The sequence below is a fragment of the Stigmatopora nigra genome, chromosome 2, assembly GCF_051989575.1.
Source record: "Stigmatopora nigra isolate UIUO_SnigA chromosome 2, RoL_Snig_1.1, whole genome shotgun sequence".
NCBI classification, from domain to species: Eukaryota; Metazoa; Chordata; class Actinopteri; order Syngnathiformes; family Syngnathidae; genus Stigmatopora; species Stigmatopora nigra.
Genome location: NC_135509.1, coordinates 2,867,254 through 2,883,514, shown reverse-complemented (window position 1 = coordinate 2,883,514; position 16,261 = coordinate 2,867,254). Strand labels below are relative to the sequence as shown.

General features: G+C 40.7%; 1 protein-coding gene across 4 annotated transcripts in view; it reads right to left on the bottom strand.

The window, feature by feature from the left end:
• Positions 1-329: 329 nt before the first annotated feature.
• The window catches only part of stxbp5a (syntaxin binding protein 5a (tomosyn)), a 37,085-nt gene continuing 21,153 nt past the window's right edge, over positions 330-16,261 (bottom strand). Inside the window, exons 8-28 of one of the 4 annotated variants that reach the window (XM_077709096.1) lie at positions 15,589-15,672; positions 13,814-13,937; positions 13,270-13,348; positions 12,863-13,017; positions 12,341-12,413; positions 11,630-11,777; positions 10,971-11,038; positions 10,109-10,149; positions 9,661-9,881; positions 8,811-8,980; positions 8,601-8,726; positions 8,150-8,301; positions 7,242-7,304; positions 6,250-6,303; positions 5,251-5,300; positions 4,611-4,893; positions 4,171-4,540; positions 3,946-4,111; positions 3,755-3,866; positions 3,467-3,687; positions 330-3,356 (exon numbers count right to left, since the gene is read on the bottom strand). In XM_077709096.1, coding sequence (XP_077565222.1) covers positions 3,315-3,356; positions 3,467-3,687; positions 3,755-3,866; positions 3,946-4,111; positions 4,171-4,540; positions 4,611-4,893; positions 5,251-5,300; positions 6,250-6,303; positions 7,242-7,304; positions 8,150-8,301; positions 8,601-8,726; positions 8,811-8,980; positions 9,661-9,881; positions 10,109-10,149; positions 10,971-11,038; positions 11,630-11,777; positions 12,341-12,413; positions 12,863-13,017; positions 13,270-13,348; positions 13,814-13,937; positions 15,589-15,672 — 2,802 coding nt within the window. In that variant the 3' untranslated portion in view covers positions 330-3,314. The remainder of the gene's footprint in view (positions 3,357-3,466; positions 3,688-3,754; positions 3,867-3,945; positions 4,112-4,170; positions 4,541-4,610; positions 4,894-5,250; positions 5,301-6,249; positions 6,304-7,241; positions 7,305-8,149; positions 8,302-8,600; positions 8,727-8,810; positions 8,981-9,660; positions 9,882-10,108; positions 10,150-10,970; positions 11,039-11,629; positions 11,778-12,340; positions 12,414-12,862; positions 13,018-13,269; positions 13,349-13,813; positions 13,938-15,588; positions 15,673-16,261) is intronic. The other 3 variants (XM_077709105.1, XM_077709107.1, XM_077709113.1) reach the window with 3 other exon arrangements.

Genomic DNA, 16,261 nt, shown 5'->3' with positions numbered 1-16,261 from the left:
TGTTCATATTTAGAGTAAAAAAAAACTATTACAAACAAATTAAAGCATCGTTCAACGCAGGTGTGTTTACTGCCATTCAGTAAAAGTAAACTCCACAGCAAAATAGTTACAAATATCTAATAGATCATCTTTCTGATAACATATATTCTTCATATTCGATTAGAACTATATATCATCCTGTATTGGGGAGATTTTGACATTTATATGTACATTTGGAAGCATGCATGTGGATATTTAGAGTTAAAAAAACTATTACAAACAAATTAAAGCATCATTCAACGCAGGTGTGTTTACTGCCACTCAGTAAAAGTAAACTCCAAGCATTGTTACATTTTCCACTTTTATTTTGTTTTCCCATTGCACAGTTAATCTCTATCTACAGAATGTCCTAAATTCTCATGTTTGTGTGTGTGTAGATGTGTTTTTATTTGGGTGTGGCAGCAGATCCATAAGGTCCATGTCCGTCCATCCATGTGAAAGTTGCATAAAACTGTACAAGAGTCGGCTACCATGAGAAAAAATACTGCGGCCCCCTCACAACTGTTGACCGAAGAACATGACGACAGTTGTGGTTAGGGAATATATCTATCCTCTCTCCATTTTTCATGTAGGGATTTGAATGATGGGGTGTACTGCAAAGTGTAAGAAACATGACAAGTAACAGACATTCCACTGATTTTTTTTCCTTGGTAAAATAACACATTGTAAATGAAACGTGGCGCTGAAGGGGTTAAAAGGTCACTGGAAGAACCAACCAGCTAATATGGAATTTACTTTTTTAGTTTTAAAGATAGTATATACAGTGAACCTCCAGATATATTCACAGTTTAGTATTATTTTACAAAGTAGTCTTATTTGTGCTGAGGACAAAGAAATGTATTATTTTTGACATCTGGTTGGGGAGTTTGCTTTGTTGCTGAACTAATTTATTGCTTGCTAATACTATTTAGCTTTTTAGCAACATATTTTAAACGACTGACTTCGTTTTTAACCCCCCACACCATTAGTTGGCACGTTTATACTCTGAAAAAAATAAAGCATAGTGATGCTTTAAATTTGAGTGCATTTAAAACATAGCCTGATATTGACAGGGGATAGACGTCCAATCGAATGGATCCTTTAAATTCACAACAGAAGGATGATACGAGCCATATGATTGGACGTCTAAACGCGTCAATTACATAGTAATGAGTTAAAGAAGGGTTTGGTCCATATAGCCATGAATAGCAGAGATTCACTGTAAATACTATATTGGCTTAAACTGGTATGAAAATAAACACTTAACAGGTCACCAAAGCGCAGACTAGACGTCGACATTGATTAAGAAAACACTCTGGGGAATACAGACTGACATAAAAATGGCGTACAGACGTGTAAAATCCAAAATAGTAGTTTCAAGACTTTCGATTCTCATCAAGCAAGCATGTGTCACTTTGTGATTTGAATAATAGCTCAATGGAAATAAAGACAACTGGTGTGGTGCTAGAATAAATAAATACTTTCGCTTTAACAGTAAGAAAAGAGCATTTACAAAAAGAACTTAGAAAAAGGAATAACAGCAACAACAAGAAAAGAATCTTCCCTTTTTTTATGGCATAATAAAAAAAAGAAATTGTATAATGTTACTAACTTTTGCTGGTCCATTTGTAATATTTAAGTGAGTTAAATATAGATTTAAAGTTAAAAAGGATTACTAGTGAAAAATTACAATAATATAAATTAGGATTTTACCCTTTGACAATTTCATTAATGTACAATATTTATAGGAGTGTATTTTATAACATTATGACTTTTTCCCCAAAAGCTGTACATTTCTATTCTCATCATTTTTCTTATTTATACTTTAACTATTTTTTTTATATATAGTATTTCCCTATATTTCACGCTTATTCTTTTTCATTCGGATTTCATCCCTATATATTTGACATTCTTTACATTACATTTTTTCCATTAAAAATAATTTTAGTTATCAATGTATAGCTCCCTCATATTTCTTTCTCATAACTAATTTTCCTCATTATCACACTATAGGCTTCTCATTTCATGGACTTTTACTCAAAATACAGTATTACAAGTATATTTTCCCAAATATTTCTCTCCTAATATTAAGATAATAAAACAAGATTACTATAATTCTTGATGTAAATCTTAAAATAATAATTCTTTGGCATCAGAAACAATAAATGGCCTCTTTTTTTTCCTTTTCATCTTCCCAACTATCGCAATCTTTGTCTTTAAATAGCACAATGGTTGTATTACTTTCCAGATTGTCACACATGCTGCTATAAACTAACCCGATATCAAAATTGATCAAATAATTAAAGAAAAAAAAATGGAATGGACCAAAAAAAAATTTCAAATATGATCATTCTTTTGAATAAAAATAAAAAAAGAAGAACTATACACTTTAGCGTATATATATTAACAGTAATCCTAGCAGCATTTATACACGAGATTAAAGGGAGGGAAAAAAACACTTTGGGCTGCTTAACAAAAGAAAGTGGACATATTTTATACTACATTATGCCTTATTTATCCTCGCCCTCCTTTGTAGATTCCAGCCCTTTTGAAAAGGAGAACCCAAAACGTGACACGAAAGCCACACGCACACAAAAATAACAAAGTCCTTAACAAAAATATTACTTTCACAACCATAGAAAAATAAGAGTTTTTTTTCCCCCTAGTAATATTGACACAGCCATAAAACCAAACCATGTCATAAATACATTGGGGCTAATGAGAGAAAAATAGAAAGGGATGTTTTCATATGCATTGTAAGGAAGGATGATGCCAGAGTCTGGAAGTTCAGCTAGATGGGATTTTTTGGGGGGGGGCAGGTGGGGGGGGGGGGGGGTTCAGGTTAGGTACCTCTCTGCATAGAGGAGTCGTCACTGTGGGTGTGTCACTTTCCCCCGGTGTCCTTCTCCATTTTGTTTCTGTCGCGGTCGCCCTGAAGTGAATTATAGCGTTGCAACATTTAGATTTGAATGTTATACATTAGATTTAGTACATTTGAAGAATATTCCCAAGTCTTCTGCTTTAAATACTGACATCGGTCTAATAAAGACGGTTTGGCAAAAATGAGCATGGAGACGTCGTCATTCTTTAAAAAAAAAAAAAAAGATGGGGGCGCACACACAAAAAAAACGCACATTCGCTCACTGTGTTTTTCTCCCAACTCGGCATGGTGAGAACGTGATGGGACTTTTGTGCTAAGGGAAAAAATTCCCCAGGGTCTCAGGTAGGCGTGGAGGATATGGGCGAATGGAAGAGAGCGACAGACAGGTCGCCGTCACCGCTAAGGCCCACGCCCATCAGAACTGATACCATTTTTTGTCTTTACACTTCAGCATCATCTGGACATTAAAAAAGAGAGAAAAGTACATATGATTCGATACTGCTCTCTAGTGGTTATTTACCAAAATCACCAAATATTCTGAGGCCATGTTCATTGGTCTAAAGTCACCTCATGTGCGTGCTTAGAGAAGCCGTCAGCACTGGACATCATGGCCGCCGTCCTCTCCTCCAGCTCGCCTAGTTTCTGCCCTCGCTCGTCCAACGCTATTCGTGCACGGGCCAGGTCGCCCACGATGCCGGACGCCGCCCCCTTCATGCCCTCGATGCCGCCCGGCCCCGGGATGTGCTGGGCTAGACTCCGGGAGGCTCTTCCGGCGAATTCCTCGCCAACTAAAATGGAGGTAAACTTGTATTAGCTTACAACAACAACACATGCATTAGTACTTGTGTGACATACATAATTCTTCTCTGTCCAATGACTGCGCTCCACCCCCAAAGAGACCCTTGAAAAAGCCCCTGTTGGGTGCCTCGGGTGTCTCCACTGGCATAAACAATTCCCCGAGCATTTCCTGAAACCAATACATGGAAATTGTTTTTGTCTGTTGTAAACAAAATGGAAGATACCAATCTCAAGACCTTTGGACTGACCTGTAGGTTCTCACAAGTGTCTTGGCTGTATGTAATCCTCTGCACTTCGGTAGGCGAGCAAAGATACATGGCTTGGCCCAGATTGGTAAAGCAGAAGGTTCTGGCTATCCTCATGTCGGTGAGAGGCAGGTAGTTTATGTCCATGAGGGGTCTCAGTCCTGGTAGGCTGTGAAGAGAAAAGCTTCAAAGTCAGTTGAGTTCTATCATATGGCGACGAGGTCTTACCTGAGGCTCATGATGTGGCCATTAGCGCAAAAGCAGGCCAGGCACACGCCCTGGCTCATCTGAACCACGTCGGCGCGTAAGACGAAGGAAGCCTCGGTGATGCTGTGCTTGGAGACGCACGTCTGGCTGGGCAGCGACAGAACCTTGGCTTGCTTCTCCGAGCACATCACGGCGTAGTGGCTCTCGTTGAGATCCTGCGAACTGGACGGCGAAGCCGACAGGGGGCGGCGCTTGCGGACTTTTTCCCGTTCTTCGCCGTCCGCAGAGACGTTGGGTTCCAACCAAGGCTCGTAGGCGGGAGGCAAGACGGAACCGGTGGAGTCCAGGAAGGCTAATCGTAAGATGCTGCCTTTGAGTCGGATCAACACACCTGCTCCAAAAAAAACACCCATTGTCAACGTTATAAAAACCAAAGCGGTCAACTAACAAATCGCCATCACCTGTCGGCGAAAGGTTGACAGGCTGCAGTTGCCTCTGCTCTCCAGCAGGCGGCAGAGTGAGGGCCAGAACCAGAACGGTGCCTTGTGACGTGCCCACTAAGAGGCAAGGCGACGGGGCGCCGTCCCCCTTCCGGGCGTAACTCTCGCAAAAGTGGAAGGACAGGACGACTTCTTTGGCCTCCTTGTCAATGCTGGTGACGCTGGAGGAACGTGAGCGGCTGAAGGAATTGTCCCGGTGGTCTAATGGGTTGGAACCCCGTGCCGGGCATACGGACAAGAGGACAGTGAGAAAAAAAATACAGAGGGAGGTAAAGAACATGTTTTGTATAGACAAAAAACATGTACAGTAAAACACTGGCAGATGTGATTGCCAGAATTCTACTGAATTGGCTAAATACACCAAAATGGCATCCTGATTCGCTCAATGTGATTTTTTACAGCAGCCTTAGTCGATTTTTTTTGTGTTTTTCCATACTGTGAAAAGCCTATAAGAAATTATAGGGCCGGGATGTAAGTTCAGTTTGGTTCTGGTGTGTAAGTAGACCCACCCACTAATTTAATCGGCCTCAATATGGAGGCATTGGGTTATCACTGCATATCATACAAGTTTTTCTTTGGAGACACGGAGTCAAGGCTTACCCAAGTCTGGCTTTAGCTCAGTAGGCAAGCTTAATTTCCGTGACATCTTTGCTGGAAAAAAGAGAACATGGCTCTTTACAAAACACACGTCCAAGCTCAAACACAATGCCATGCAAAGTTCCAGGAGAACAATCTCCAGGAGTTGGGTTTATTTATTTTGTATCTTATTATTCTTTTCTTTGAAATCAACGGCAAGATGCCGAGCAGCGGGGACATGCCGTGACAAGACGGGAACAAAAGAAGGGAAGACGCTCCCAACTCAAGGACAAAGAAGTTGCAAGTGCAACTCTCAAGTCAAGGTGTTCATGCCACAGCAGCATGCACCGCGGTGGGATAGTGCCAACAAATGGAAACAAACAGTGGACGAGAACGGCTATGAAAACTAGGCTTGCATCCATAACGATACTAAAACTAAAAAATGACCTCATTGCTATCGACCAATACTAAGAAATAAAGTTCCGAGGCTTTGCAATAAGTACTCTTCCAGTTATAGTTTCCAACCGCTGGCTGCCCTACCTAAGATGGCCGCTACCACATTAAAAATAAGCCCTTTCTGAGATAACGACGTCCAATTACAAGGGGTTGATCACTAGTAGACGTCCAACCAAGTTAAAGCATGTTACACAATGGACGAACAAGTGACAGACCCAAGCACGAGAACATACTCTTGAACGTTCGTGCTATATACAAGTAGCATGCACTGCTAACGTGTTGCCACCACCTGGCCCAATGAAGGATCAGCCCCTGCTCCTACGTTTTGACATCTGTTTTTGTCATCTAAGAAATTATATTTCATCATACACAGAGACGATAAATGCCAGAGGAACAGAGGCTATCCGTAATTTTCCGCTAGCGCTAGCTTAAGATTGTCAGTTTCCACTATGGTGACATGGAGGACAGAGACAATAGGGGGCAGGGGCAGTGGACGACAGGGACAAATGGACTTGGGTTGTCCCACTGACATCCCCTCTTGGGAAAGTCATTGGCCAGCCAATCTTACCTCCTCTACCTCCTCCATTGTAGAACTGCTGGAGATTGCTGTTAGACATCAGCACTTTGGGGGAAGCCAAGGAAGTTCAACGTTAGAGACAACTTGGACTTTTTGGGTTAAATTGTATGCCTATCGTTGCCAATGGTAGAGAATTGCTTTGTACTAGCCATTCAAGTTGGAATGGAAGTCAATCAGTTAAAGTGTTTAGGAATGATAGAGTTGAGTTGTTTGTATGCGCTCAAGATAAAGATACCAATTAGTTTATCGCAAAAATGTATACCTAGCACTAATATGTAGGTATACTGTACACAGTACTATACTACATATATAACAACATTTTAAAAAGTGTATATGACATTTTCCCCATATTAAAAGCTGAATATATGCTACTAATTTGCAGGCTAATGCAGCCAATATAAAACTTTCAAACCTATAAAGCTGTGACTCTATTATGATCATCCAGGCTGGTATTAATAATCTAATTTTGCCATATAGTTCAATTGAAAAGTGAAAAGATCTTTGACAAAAGTAAAGCCACGCCTGTGTGACATTAATATTCAAAAATCATTTAATAAGTCTCCCCAGCAGAATAGATGATCACCACACTGCGTTTATAATTATTTGCCATCATTTCGCATCAGCGAGACTTGTTCTTGGCGGTTCCAGTCTAATGCACACTTTTGCATGCTGGAGAAAGCTATGAAAGCCATTTATTCCTGTCTATTGAGCTCAGCATAATAGGAAAAGAAAGAAAAAAATACACGGTCGCAAAAAGCCTGAACGAGGACGATATTAAACCTGAGAGTTAAATTTGTGAAACAGAATGAAAATTTTATGGTCAGGGTGCTGAAAAAAAATAAGAGCAAGTTCGAATTTTATGCTGCAGTTTCCAAAGTAAAAATATGGAAGTGTCAACATGCATCCAGCTTTACTCTTGTATTTCTTGCATGTAGTATAAAGCATGGTTGCTTTAAAAAAAACGGCATTTAAGCACATGGTACCTGAAGTAGGAGATTTGCATCGGTCTTCTGACGTTGCTGAACCTTCATTGATGTCACACAGTCCTGAAACAGATGGCGCAATTTAGCAAAAACCTCACCTGGTATGTGAAGCATTCAGATGAACTTAATCTGCAAAAGTTTAAACACCCTTTCCTAAGAATTTAACACCCGGTGAAGAGCCGTTGGCGTTCTCACCAGGAATGGCAAGTATCGTTTTAACATGTTTTTATCCTTGTACATTTGTGTTGCCGATCCAGTGAGGCAGAAGGCCAATTGGGCTTGTGCGTTGGCCCGGGCGGGCGAGCGCAGCTGGGCGTCTGATTACTGCTGGCGTTCGCCAAGCTGTGACAGGTGCCAGCCCACTGCTCACCACTCACTGACACCAGATGCTCCACACAGGCGTGCCCGTGGATTTTCCGCAAGGGTGTACGCACGCACGCATTAGGGCCTAATCCATCAAAGTCCGAGTGCGTTCTGGCTATCTAACGCGGGGTGGCGGTGTGCCCATTCTCCTCCCCCGCTCTTGTTGGTTTGGGTTTGCGTGGTTGCCGTTTGACGTCATTAATCTCCATAACCGCATCATCTCACAGGTCAGGGCTCATTTGTTGTTCCTTTTGTCGGTAATCTCCGGCAGAAAAGGGCTGGCAAAGGTTATTAGCTTCTCATTGGCCGTGGGAAGGACAAGATTTGAATACAAAAGCTGTTGTTTGGGGATTTATGTATGGTAAAATATGCCACCATAAGTAAATGTCGGAGGCAAATCGGATTACAACTCGGGTCAAAGTCAGTCTCATTGCGGGTGACTGATTATAACTGGGAATTTCTTCTTATTAAATGTTTCTGTAGCAAGTGGTCACTATCAACATTGAAAAACAAAACATTATTATTTTAATGGTTCGTTGACATACCTCCAGAAGGCTGTCGAGACTTTCTGGGTGAGCGAGGTTGTCTCTGGTATGGGTCATTGGAAGCGTACAGTTCTAGCGTCCCCAGGTTCAAGACTACAGTCTTCTGGATGTAGTCTACCACTGCAACACCACTGCTGTTGCCAAACACCGCCCTGAGTGAAGAGTTTTTATGTATAAATTCACCAAGATAAACATTTAGCTACCAGCTTCACGTCTTAAAACGTTGCATCTACAAGTCAAAATTTGTAAATGTCCCAATATATAAAAATGCATTGGTAAAAAATGGTTTTAAAATAAAAAACGTTAACATAAAGTATATTATGTGTGATATGCTAAGGCAGCTATGGCATTTTTCCCATTAATTCCAGTGCAGTGAACGTCATTTTTGAAAACAAAACAAAAACCTCACCCTGATGCATTATCTTTGGATTAGGAATCTGGTAAATCTTACAGGCCGTAGGAAGAATTCAGTGCCAGGCTGGTAATCTGCTGAGGAGGTTCCCCGCTCACCCACACCAACTGGACCACCAAGTCCACCTGGTAACCCGCAGACTGCTTCAGAGGGGTACTACGGACCCTGCAAAGTGGTCCAACGAATAAACTGGGGATGGCGAGGCAAGGAGTGAAGCTATATAGGGTGGGGAAGGGGTTTTTCGCTTACTTGAGGCAAGGCGTGTTGCTGCCGTCTGAGTTGTTGCTGCCGCTGGACGGGTGGGATGGTAGCCCGCCGGTCTGCGGGGAAGCGCCTGGGGTGTGGTGTGACGACGTGTGCTCTCCGCCTTCGGGGGACTCGATGTCATTCAGTTCGTACTGCATTCGTACCTCTAATAGCTAAAAAAGACAAAAATAGAACGGGAATGAGTTAGCCAGTAATGAATCATATCACAAAAAAGTGCATTATAATGAAAATGAATGCTTTTAATGGATTGAGGCCTCCCACAAATGGAGGAAAAAAGTGAGAAGCCAGTGAAGAATTACTGGAAATTTGTCATCGCACCTGTCAGGAAAAATGGCACGTGACTAGGCTACAACCTTTTTGATTGACAAGTGAGTCCTGTCTATATTGACAAACCCACAACTGGCATGAGAAAGCAGTGTGAGATTAAACAGCACTCGACTTTATGTCGCTCAACAGTGAGTCAACACGCCTCCGTCAGTCCGTCCGTCCGTCCATCGCTGTCCGTCGTGGCAGATTAGAACGATTATTGAGCTTTGGCTCCTCACTTTCTCTGTCTGTTGGCATGGCGACCAGCTTTCACAGGCTTGGAAATCACTATCGTAAATATAGTGTGTTGCAGTTTAAAAAAAAATACATTTATTTGCTATAAAGTGTAATAAGGGTCGTCAAAATTGATGAGAAACGATGTCATATTAAGGTTTATACTGTACGTAGAGTTCACAGATCTAAAAAAAAATCAATGAAAGGATTGTTTTAAATCTAACCTGTGTGTACTTTAACAAGGAGATCGTTTTAGACAGTGTTGACATAAGAAGTAAAAAGTCCCCCCCACCTGCACCACCTCAGTGGTGACCTCCAGTTTGCTGAAGCGGTAGACGATGATGTTGGCCGACACGCCGGCCACGCACAGCATGCGGCTCTCGGCGCACCAGGCCATCAGCTGGATGGCGAAGGGGTCCTCGTCGGATGCCTCGGGCCCGCCTTTGTCCTCTTTGGAACGGCTCCTGTCAAACACCTTGGCCGTTTTCAGCTTGTAGAGCACCTGGAGCATTACTGGGGCAAACGCCAAAATGTCACTTTTGAAGGAAATCTAGCCAATTGGCTTCATTGTTTTGTTTTTTCCTGACATTTTTACTTTTACAAACCAGTTTTGTTATTGTACATGTGAACTACACATGTACACAGAGGGAAGCATTTGAAATTAAACTCAAGTTCGATTTTGATGCTTACTAAAAGTAAAATTGCCACACTGATTAATTTAATCAAAAAACAGTGCTCACTTGCAGAGGCATCCCAAAACTTCACCGTTCCATCAGCATGACTAAAAACAGCAAGACAAAAAAGAAATGGGAAAATAATTATTTTGAAAATATTTGCATATCTATCTATTGTACATGTAATTTTTTTACATCTGCAGCATATCAGTCATACATACATATATATATATATATATACATATATATATATATATACATATATATATATATATATATATATATATATATATATATATATATATATATATATATATATATATATATATATATATATATATATATATATATATATATATATATATATATATATATATATATATATATATATATATATATATATATATATATATATATATATATATATATATATATATATATATATATATATATATATATATATATATATATATATATATATACCAGTGGACATATATACATATGTACATATATACAGGCATATATATACATGTATACATACATATATACATATATATATATCTATATATATATATATATATATATATATATATATATATATATATATATATACATATATACACGTGTACATATATATGTATAGACTTTTGAAGGACAGACTGAAATGGAATAAATGTATTATTTCGCAGTTCTCTAAGGTGTACTAGTCAATCATATGGACAAGACAATTGTATTTTTTTTTTGTTTTTTTTCCTTTTTCACTCTGCGCTCCTGGTTTTCTCGCCAATTTGTCTGAGTGCACAGGGGAGCCCGCCATACGGCGAGCGGCGGCACAGTCTTAAAGAGCGAGACGGGAAGAGGACAAGAATACCATATGAGCGCGTGCTTGGAATACAGTGGCGCCCGAGCGATGTGATACTTATCTTACCCCGTGATGATGATCTCCGGGTAGCTTTGTGTGCCTTGACCCCAGTTGCCGCCGCTGATAGGCCACTCCTGGAAGATAGCAAACACGTATGTTCCATCAGTGTCCATGACAAGTCAATAGAACCTTTTTTTTTTTAACTTAATCATCTATTTAACAGGATTTGATTTTTTCTAACATGGTCATTGGAATTAAAAAAATGTGGACAGCCCTGTGCTAGATTAAGGCAGATAAATGTTTTACATTTATATCACCCTGTCGGACAGTGGAAGCCAAATGAAAAATAAAGCACAATGCTATCGTTATGTTCCGTCCCATTAACGGACAAAGAGGTGCGCTCAGTGTTTTTATTGTGATTGGCACATAACGGGGCATGTATTCAGCCTTCACAATAAAAGCTGTCTCGTCTGCGCCTGAGTCATTCCATTTAGGAACGGCAATAAAAATAAAATATGGTAAAAGTGGGATAGGTTTGTCTTTTGCTCATTACAATGGATTGTAAACAAAATAAATCTCAGTGTGTACTAGCTTTCGAATGATATTTTTTGTTTTGGTGATAAAAATGATAGTGGTGACATCATTGTAAAGGCTTGTAATACCCAAAAATCTACATATGAAGGGCTATTTACGTATTTAAGTCGTATAAGGGGATGTTGTTGTACCTTTTTGCTGTAGCCCTGACGCTTCTGTCTGGAGCCAACTGAGTAAAGTGCTGGTATGAGATCCGCGGGGCAGTCGGCAAAGTACTCGCAGCAGGTTACCGGAGACTCGTGGATGCTCAGTGGGTAGGGGTTCTCAAAGATGGGGTAACTGTTGGACACTGATCCATCAGATTTTGCAACCAACGCTTGATTTTTGGACCGTTTTCTGGCCACTTTATCACATTTTGCTACCACTGTTTTCCTATGTGCATTGTCATAGTGACTAAGCAAATAAATCTTGCCTAGAGGGAGGAATACTTCCCCAGGAAACCCCCCAGTACTCAATACATTACTCCAGGGATGTCAGACTCATTTTGATTTGTTTTACTTCAATTGATCAAAAAGATTTGTACTGTAGGCCGAATAAAGAAATGAATAGATTGACGTGATTTGCTAGCTTGGATGCATTTTTCCTCATGACTTTTCAGTGGGAGTAATATTTGAATGGTTCCATTAATCCCACTCAAATAAATCGCGTTGCATGCTATTGCCAGAGATGTTTGCGATCTTCTTTACAAAGGGAGCAAAAAAAAATGAGTCACACAAATGACACCAAGTCGCCATTTTCCACAGGTAGCAAAATCTGACAGGACAGAAGCCAGCCGCAAAAAAACATTCAGCCTTCCTTCATGGAAGCTCAGAGGGTTAACCAAGAAAGTTTGGGGTGCTCACCCGTTTTGTGCCAGGTCGATCACCACTAAATCTTTCTCCAGAAGGACCACCACGGCGTAAGGTTCCTGAAAGTCTGCAAAGTCCAACATGTCAAACAAATGCAAAAGCATCATTGAGGTCATTGTCGTGTTTATGTTTTCATCACCAAACAGTCTGAAACATCTTCATCCAACAGATACAGATGCATACAATGTCATAATCCTCAATGATGAGATCAGATGGCTGCTAGTGACATAATGAAGTCTTCTCCGCCATTACATAATGCTCCGGCTAATCCGTCCCGCGGTTGCTTGTGTGCCAAATGAAAGCTTTTATGCAGGAGATTACGACGCGTTTCCATCCACTTGTTTCGGCTGCACGACACGTCGAAATATGCTAATTCGGTTTAGACGCAGGGGGCTATTGTACGTGGGTAAAAAAAAAAAAAGGAAAGAGCAATTTCCATAGATCCCCTCGGGAAATTCTAGATTTATTACATCGGCGCGCGTAATTAAAGAACAGACGAAGAACAAACAGACTCACCGTTGGGATACGGCGTCTCGCAAAGGGTAAGGAAGTCTACGATGGGGTAGTCCATTTCTAGGACGGCCGTGCTTTTCCCGTGCATGACCGTTAAACATGGCCGCCGGCCTGCCGTGTCGTAGGAGAGACCGCCGGATAGGATCATGAAGGGCTCCCTGGAAAACCAGAAAAAAAGTTATTTTAACACAAATGCCACTATTCCACTTTCTTCTAATATTGTAGTCTTCTAATAAAATGTCTATATCACAACTTGGGTAAGAAATCCATTTTTTCCTGGCACTCTATCATTTCTTTGTATTATGTTACAGTTCAATAACCTTTTTGAGGAAAATAACTTGTTATCAGTTTGCTATGGTTACTAAGGGAAAAAAATCAATCATTAATTCAAGGGAAAATGGGACACTTACCCCATTCTGGTGGTTTTGTATTCCACTTTTAGAATGGGTTTACAAGGCTCTGGCTTCTTTCCATCCTTGGGCTGTTTTCCTGAAATGCAACCCAAACAAAAACCACAATTCACATGAGAACCATTGCTGAATACATTTGAACTTTCCCCATTAATGGCAGTGAATGAGTTAAGGTGACTAAATCCCTGAATAATAATTCCAATAACACAACATAGACGGCTTTCTTAGCTATTGCAACAACAAGAGACAATTAAAGAAGGACTACTGAAAGACCCGCTAAATCCGTCAAAAAGGAATTTGCATAATTGCACACGAAATAGCAAAGTAATTAAACGAGCGGCAGCAGAGGAGAAACAAGTAATTAAAAAAAAAAGAAAAAGGCACCATGCTGAAATCCTTTCCCACAAAACACAGAGAACCGTCTTCTCTCCGGTCCTCCAACTTGTCAAAAGCGCTCCGAGGGAGGAAAAAAAATGCATCTGTGGTGCATGCCACTGAAGATAGCGAGAATGGGTAAACAGTGATGGAAGTCGCGCGCGCTTACCGTGGGGGGTGATTGTCTGTATGGGTTTTCCTTGGCCTCTCACGTTCCATATGGTCAACGTCCCGTCCGAGTGACTGCAAACGAACTGCTTGCCCTCGTGATGCCAGGCAACCGAGTGGATCGCCTAGGAAACCATAACAGGGAGTTCAACCAGATGAAACGAGGGTGCCGTTCACCTTTCTAGTCTTGACCTCACAAGCAACCCCTTCAGTCTGTGTTCAATAAGAGTGTCATGGAACATCAGGTAAAGGCCTGTTTTCCATTTCTAATTAAGATCTAAGTACTGTTTAATATCTAAGTACTGTTTAATATCTAAGTAATGTTTAATATCTAAGTACTGTTTAATATCTAAGTACTGTTTAATATCTAAGTACTGTCTAATATCCAAGTACTGTCTAATATCTAAGTACTGTTTAATATCTAAGTACTGTTTAATATCTAAGTACTGTCTAATATCTAAGTCCTGTTTAATATCTAAGTACTGCTTAATATACCAAGTCCTGATTAATATCTAAGTACTGTTTAATATCTAAGTACTGTTTAATATCTAAGTACTGTTTAATATCTAAGTACTGTTTAATATCTAAGTCCTGTTTAATATCTAAGTACTGTTTAATATCCAAGTACATTTGACCGGCGACCAAATGTCCGGTCACGATTGCAACCACATGCAAAGAATGTTGCGACTTGTTGAAGATAATGAGATTATGCTAAATCTCCCATGCTGGTGGTCTCCTCCGTGGCTGCGATAACATGGGGCGCCACATCCGAAAAAAAAGCCATGGATTTACTACCTCATTTCTACTTGTCTTGGCCCTCCCTTGTCAGATAAGCTGATATCACATGCACACTGCTCCCATGGTCTTATTGAATCCACCCGCGGGAGCTCATCTCCGTTCCCCGAATCCCCCGTCGTGACAACTCTCGGCAGACCGGAGGCGGCACGAGCGAATACTTCGGGGAAGGGAGCGGTTTTTCCCCAGCGCCGTCTGCACTGGCGCAATGTCTGGAGGTTATTCCCAAGCCGCTCGCTATCTGTTTGAAAACTTCCATTTGTTGCCCACGCAAGGACGCCCAGGACGATGGCGGCGTATCGCTGGGATGCATCGGCGCTGTGCAACGTGGCTCTGATTGCTCAATGACCTTTCCTTTGTTATTGTTGCGGACGAGGCGGCAGACCAAATTAATGAGGAGAAGTAAAAGCTACGCGTAATTACCGACAACAGACAATAATGGCCTTCTGGAAACCTGTACGGGGGTAGAATTTTCCAAATCGGTTTTATAAACAACGCTCAATACATTTCACGTGGGCCGGACAATTTTAAATATAATATTTAGATGTTTTTTAAATTGGATTATAAGAACTGGATCAAAAGCCCTAAATATTATTTTTTTATAGACTGTTGATCCAATTTTAAAAAAAAATCTAAATATTCTATCTAAAATAGTCCGGCCCACATGAAATTTTGACACCCTTGCTCTAAAAGATAGAGAAATAAAAAAGGGGGAGTGGCATTGTTAATAGTTCAAACCCGTTTTGAATTGGTTATGAAAAATAGTGACGAGTTTGTAGCCTTCCGAGACGCATCTTATTTTTGTACGCTCATCACTTTCTCAGTTATTGAACCGCTTATTTATTTTCCGAAAGCGAGCCTCTCTCGGAGTAAACCGTGGCGCGCTCTCGCTCAGCTTATTTGTTCATGAATAGGTAATTTCAATTCCAGGCCGCATTAAAAGATACCGGAAGGGAGGCGGGGAAATAAATGTTTGCCTACCTCATCATAAGTGTAGCGATAGTCGGCCTTCTTTGATTTGAGATCCCACAGGACCACGATCCCGGACTCATATCCAATTATCAGCTGAGAGTGGAAACAGACGTCCGGGAGACAGATGGAGATGACAGACAGAGAGAGAAAGAAGTTATTAAAGACACTGGGAAAGGGTGGAGGCATTTGACATTCGCATGACGGGGACAAAAATGCGGGCCGGAATTGTCATCTTTATTAGAAGTGACTTGAAATACACTCCAAAGTTTAGAGGTGGAACTAAACAGTGACTTTGAAGAATAAGCCAAAAGGGTTTTTTCGTTGAAACTGACATCATGATTGGAATCGTGGTGTGCATTTTTGTCTGATTGATGCACATTGAAGTCGTACTGATGCAATAGGTAAATCAGCAAGGAGAAGCTTTGTGCCAGGGATTAAATGCTTAAAATCCTCGTTTTTATCCTTTTGAACGAAGCTAAACGGTAAAACCGAGTCAACCTTTCGATGAATGACAGGATAATAAAAAAGGGATCTTCTCGCTTAATTTTATAGAATGGATTCATCAGGAAAAAGCAAGGTTTCACTGACGTGTGTATGTGTAATGCCAAAATACAGTGAATATGTAACATACAGTTTCACGTTAAAATGGGCAACTCATCGCGCTGTTTAAAAGAGTTTTTAA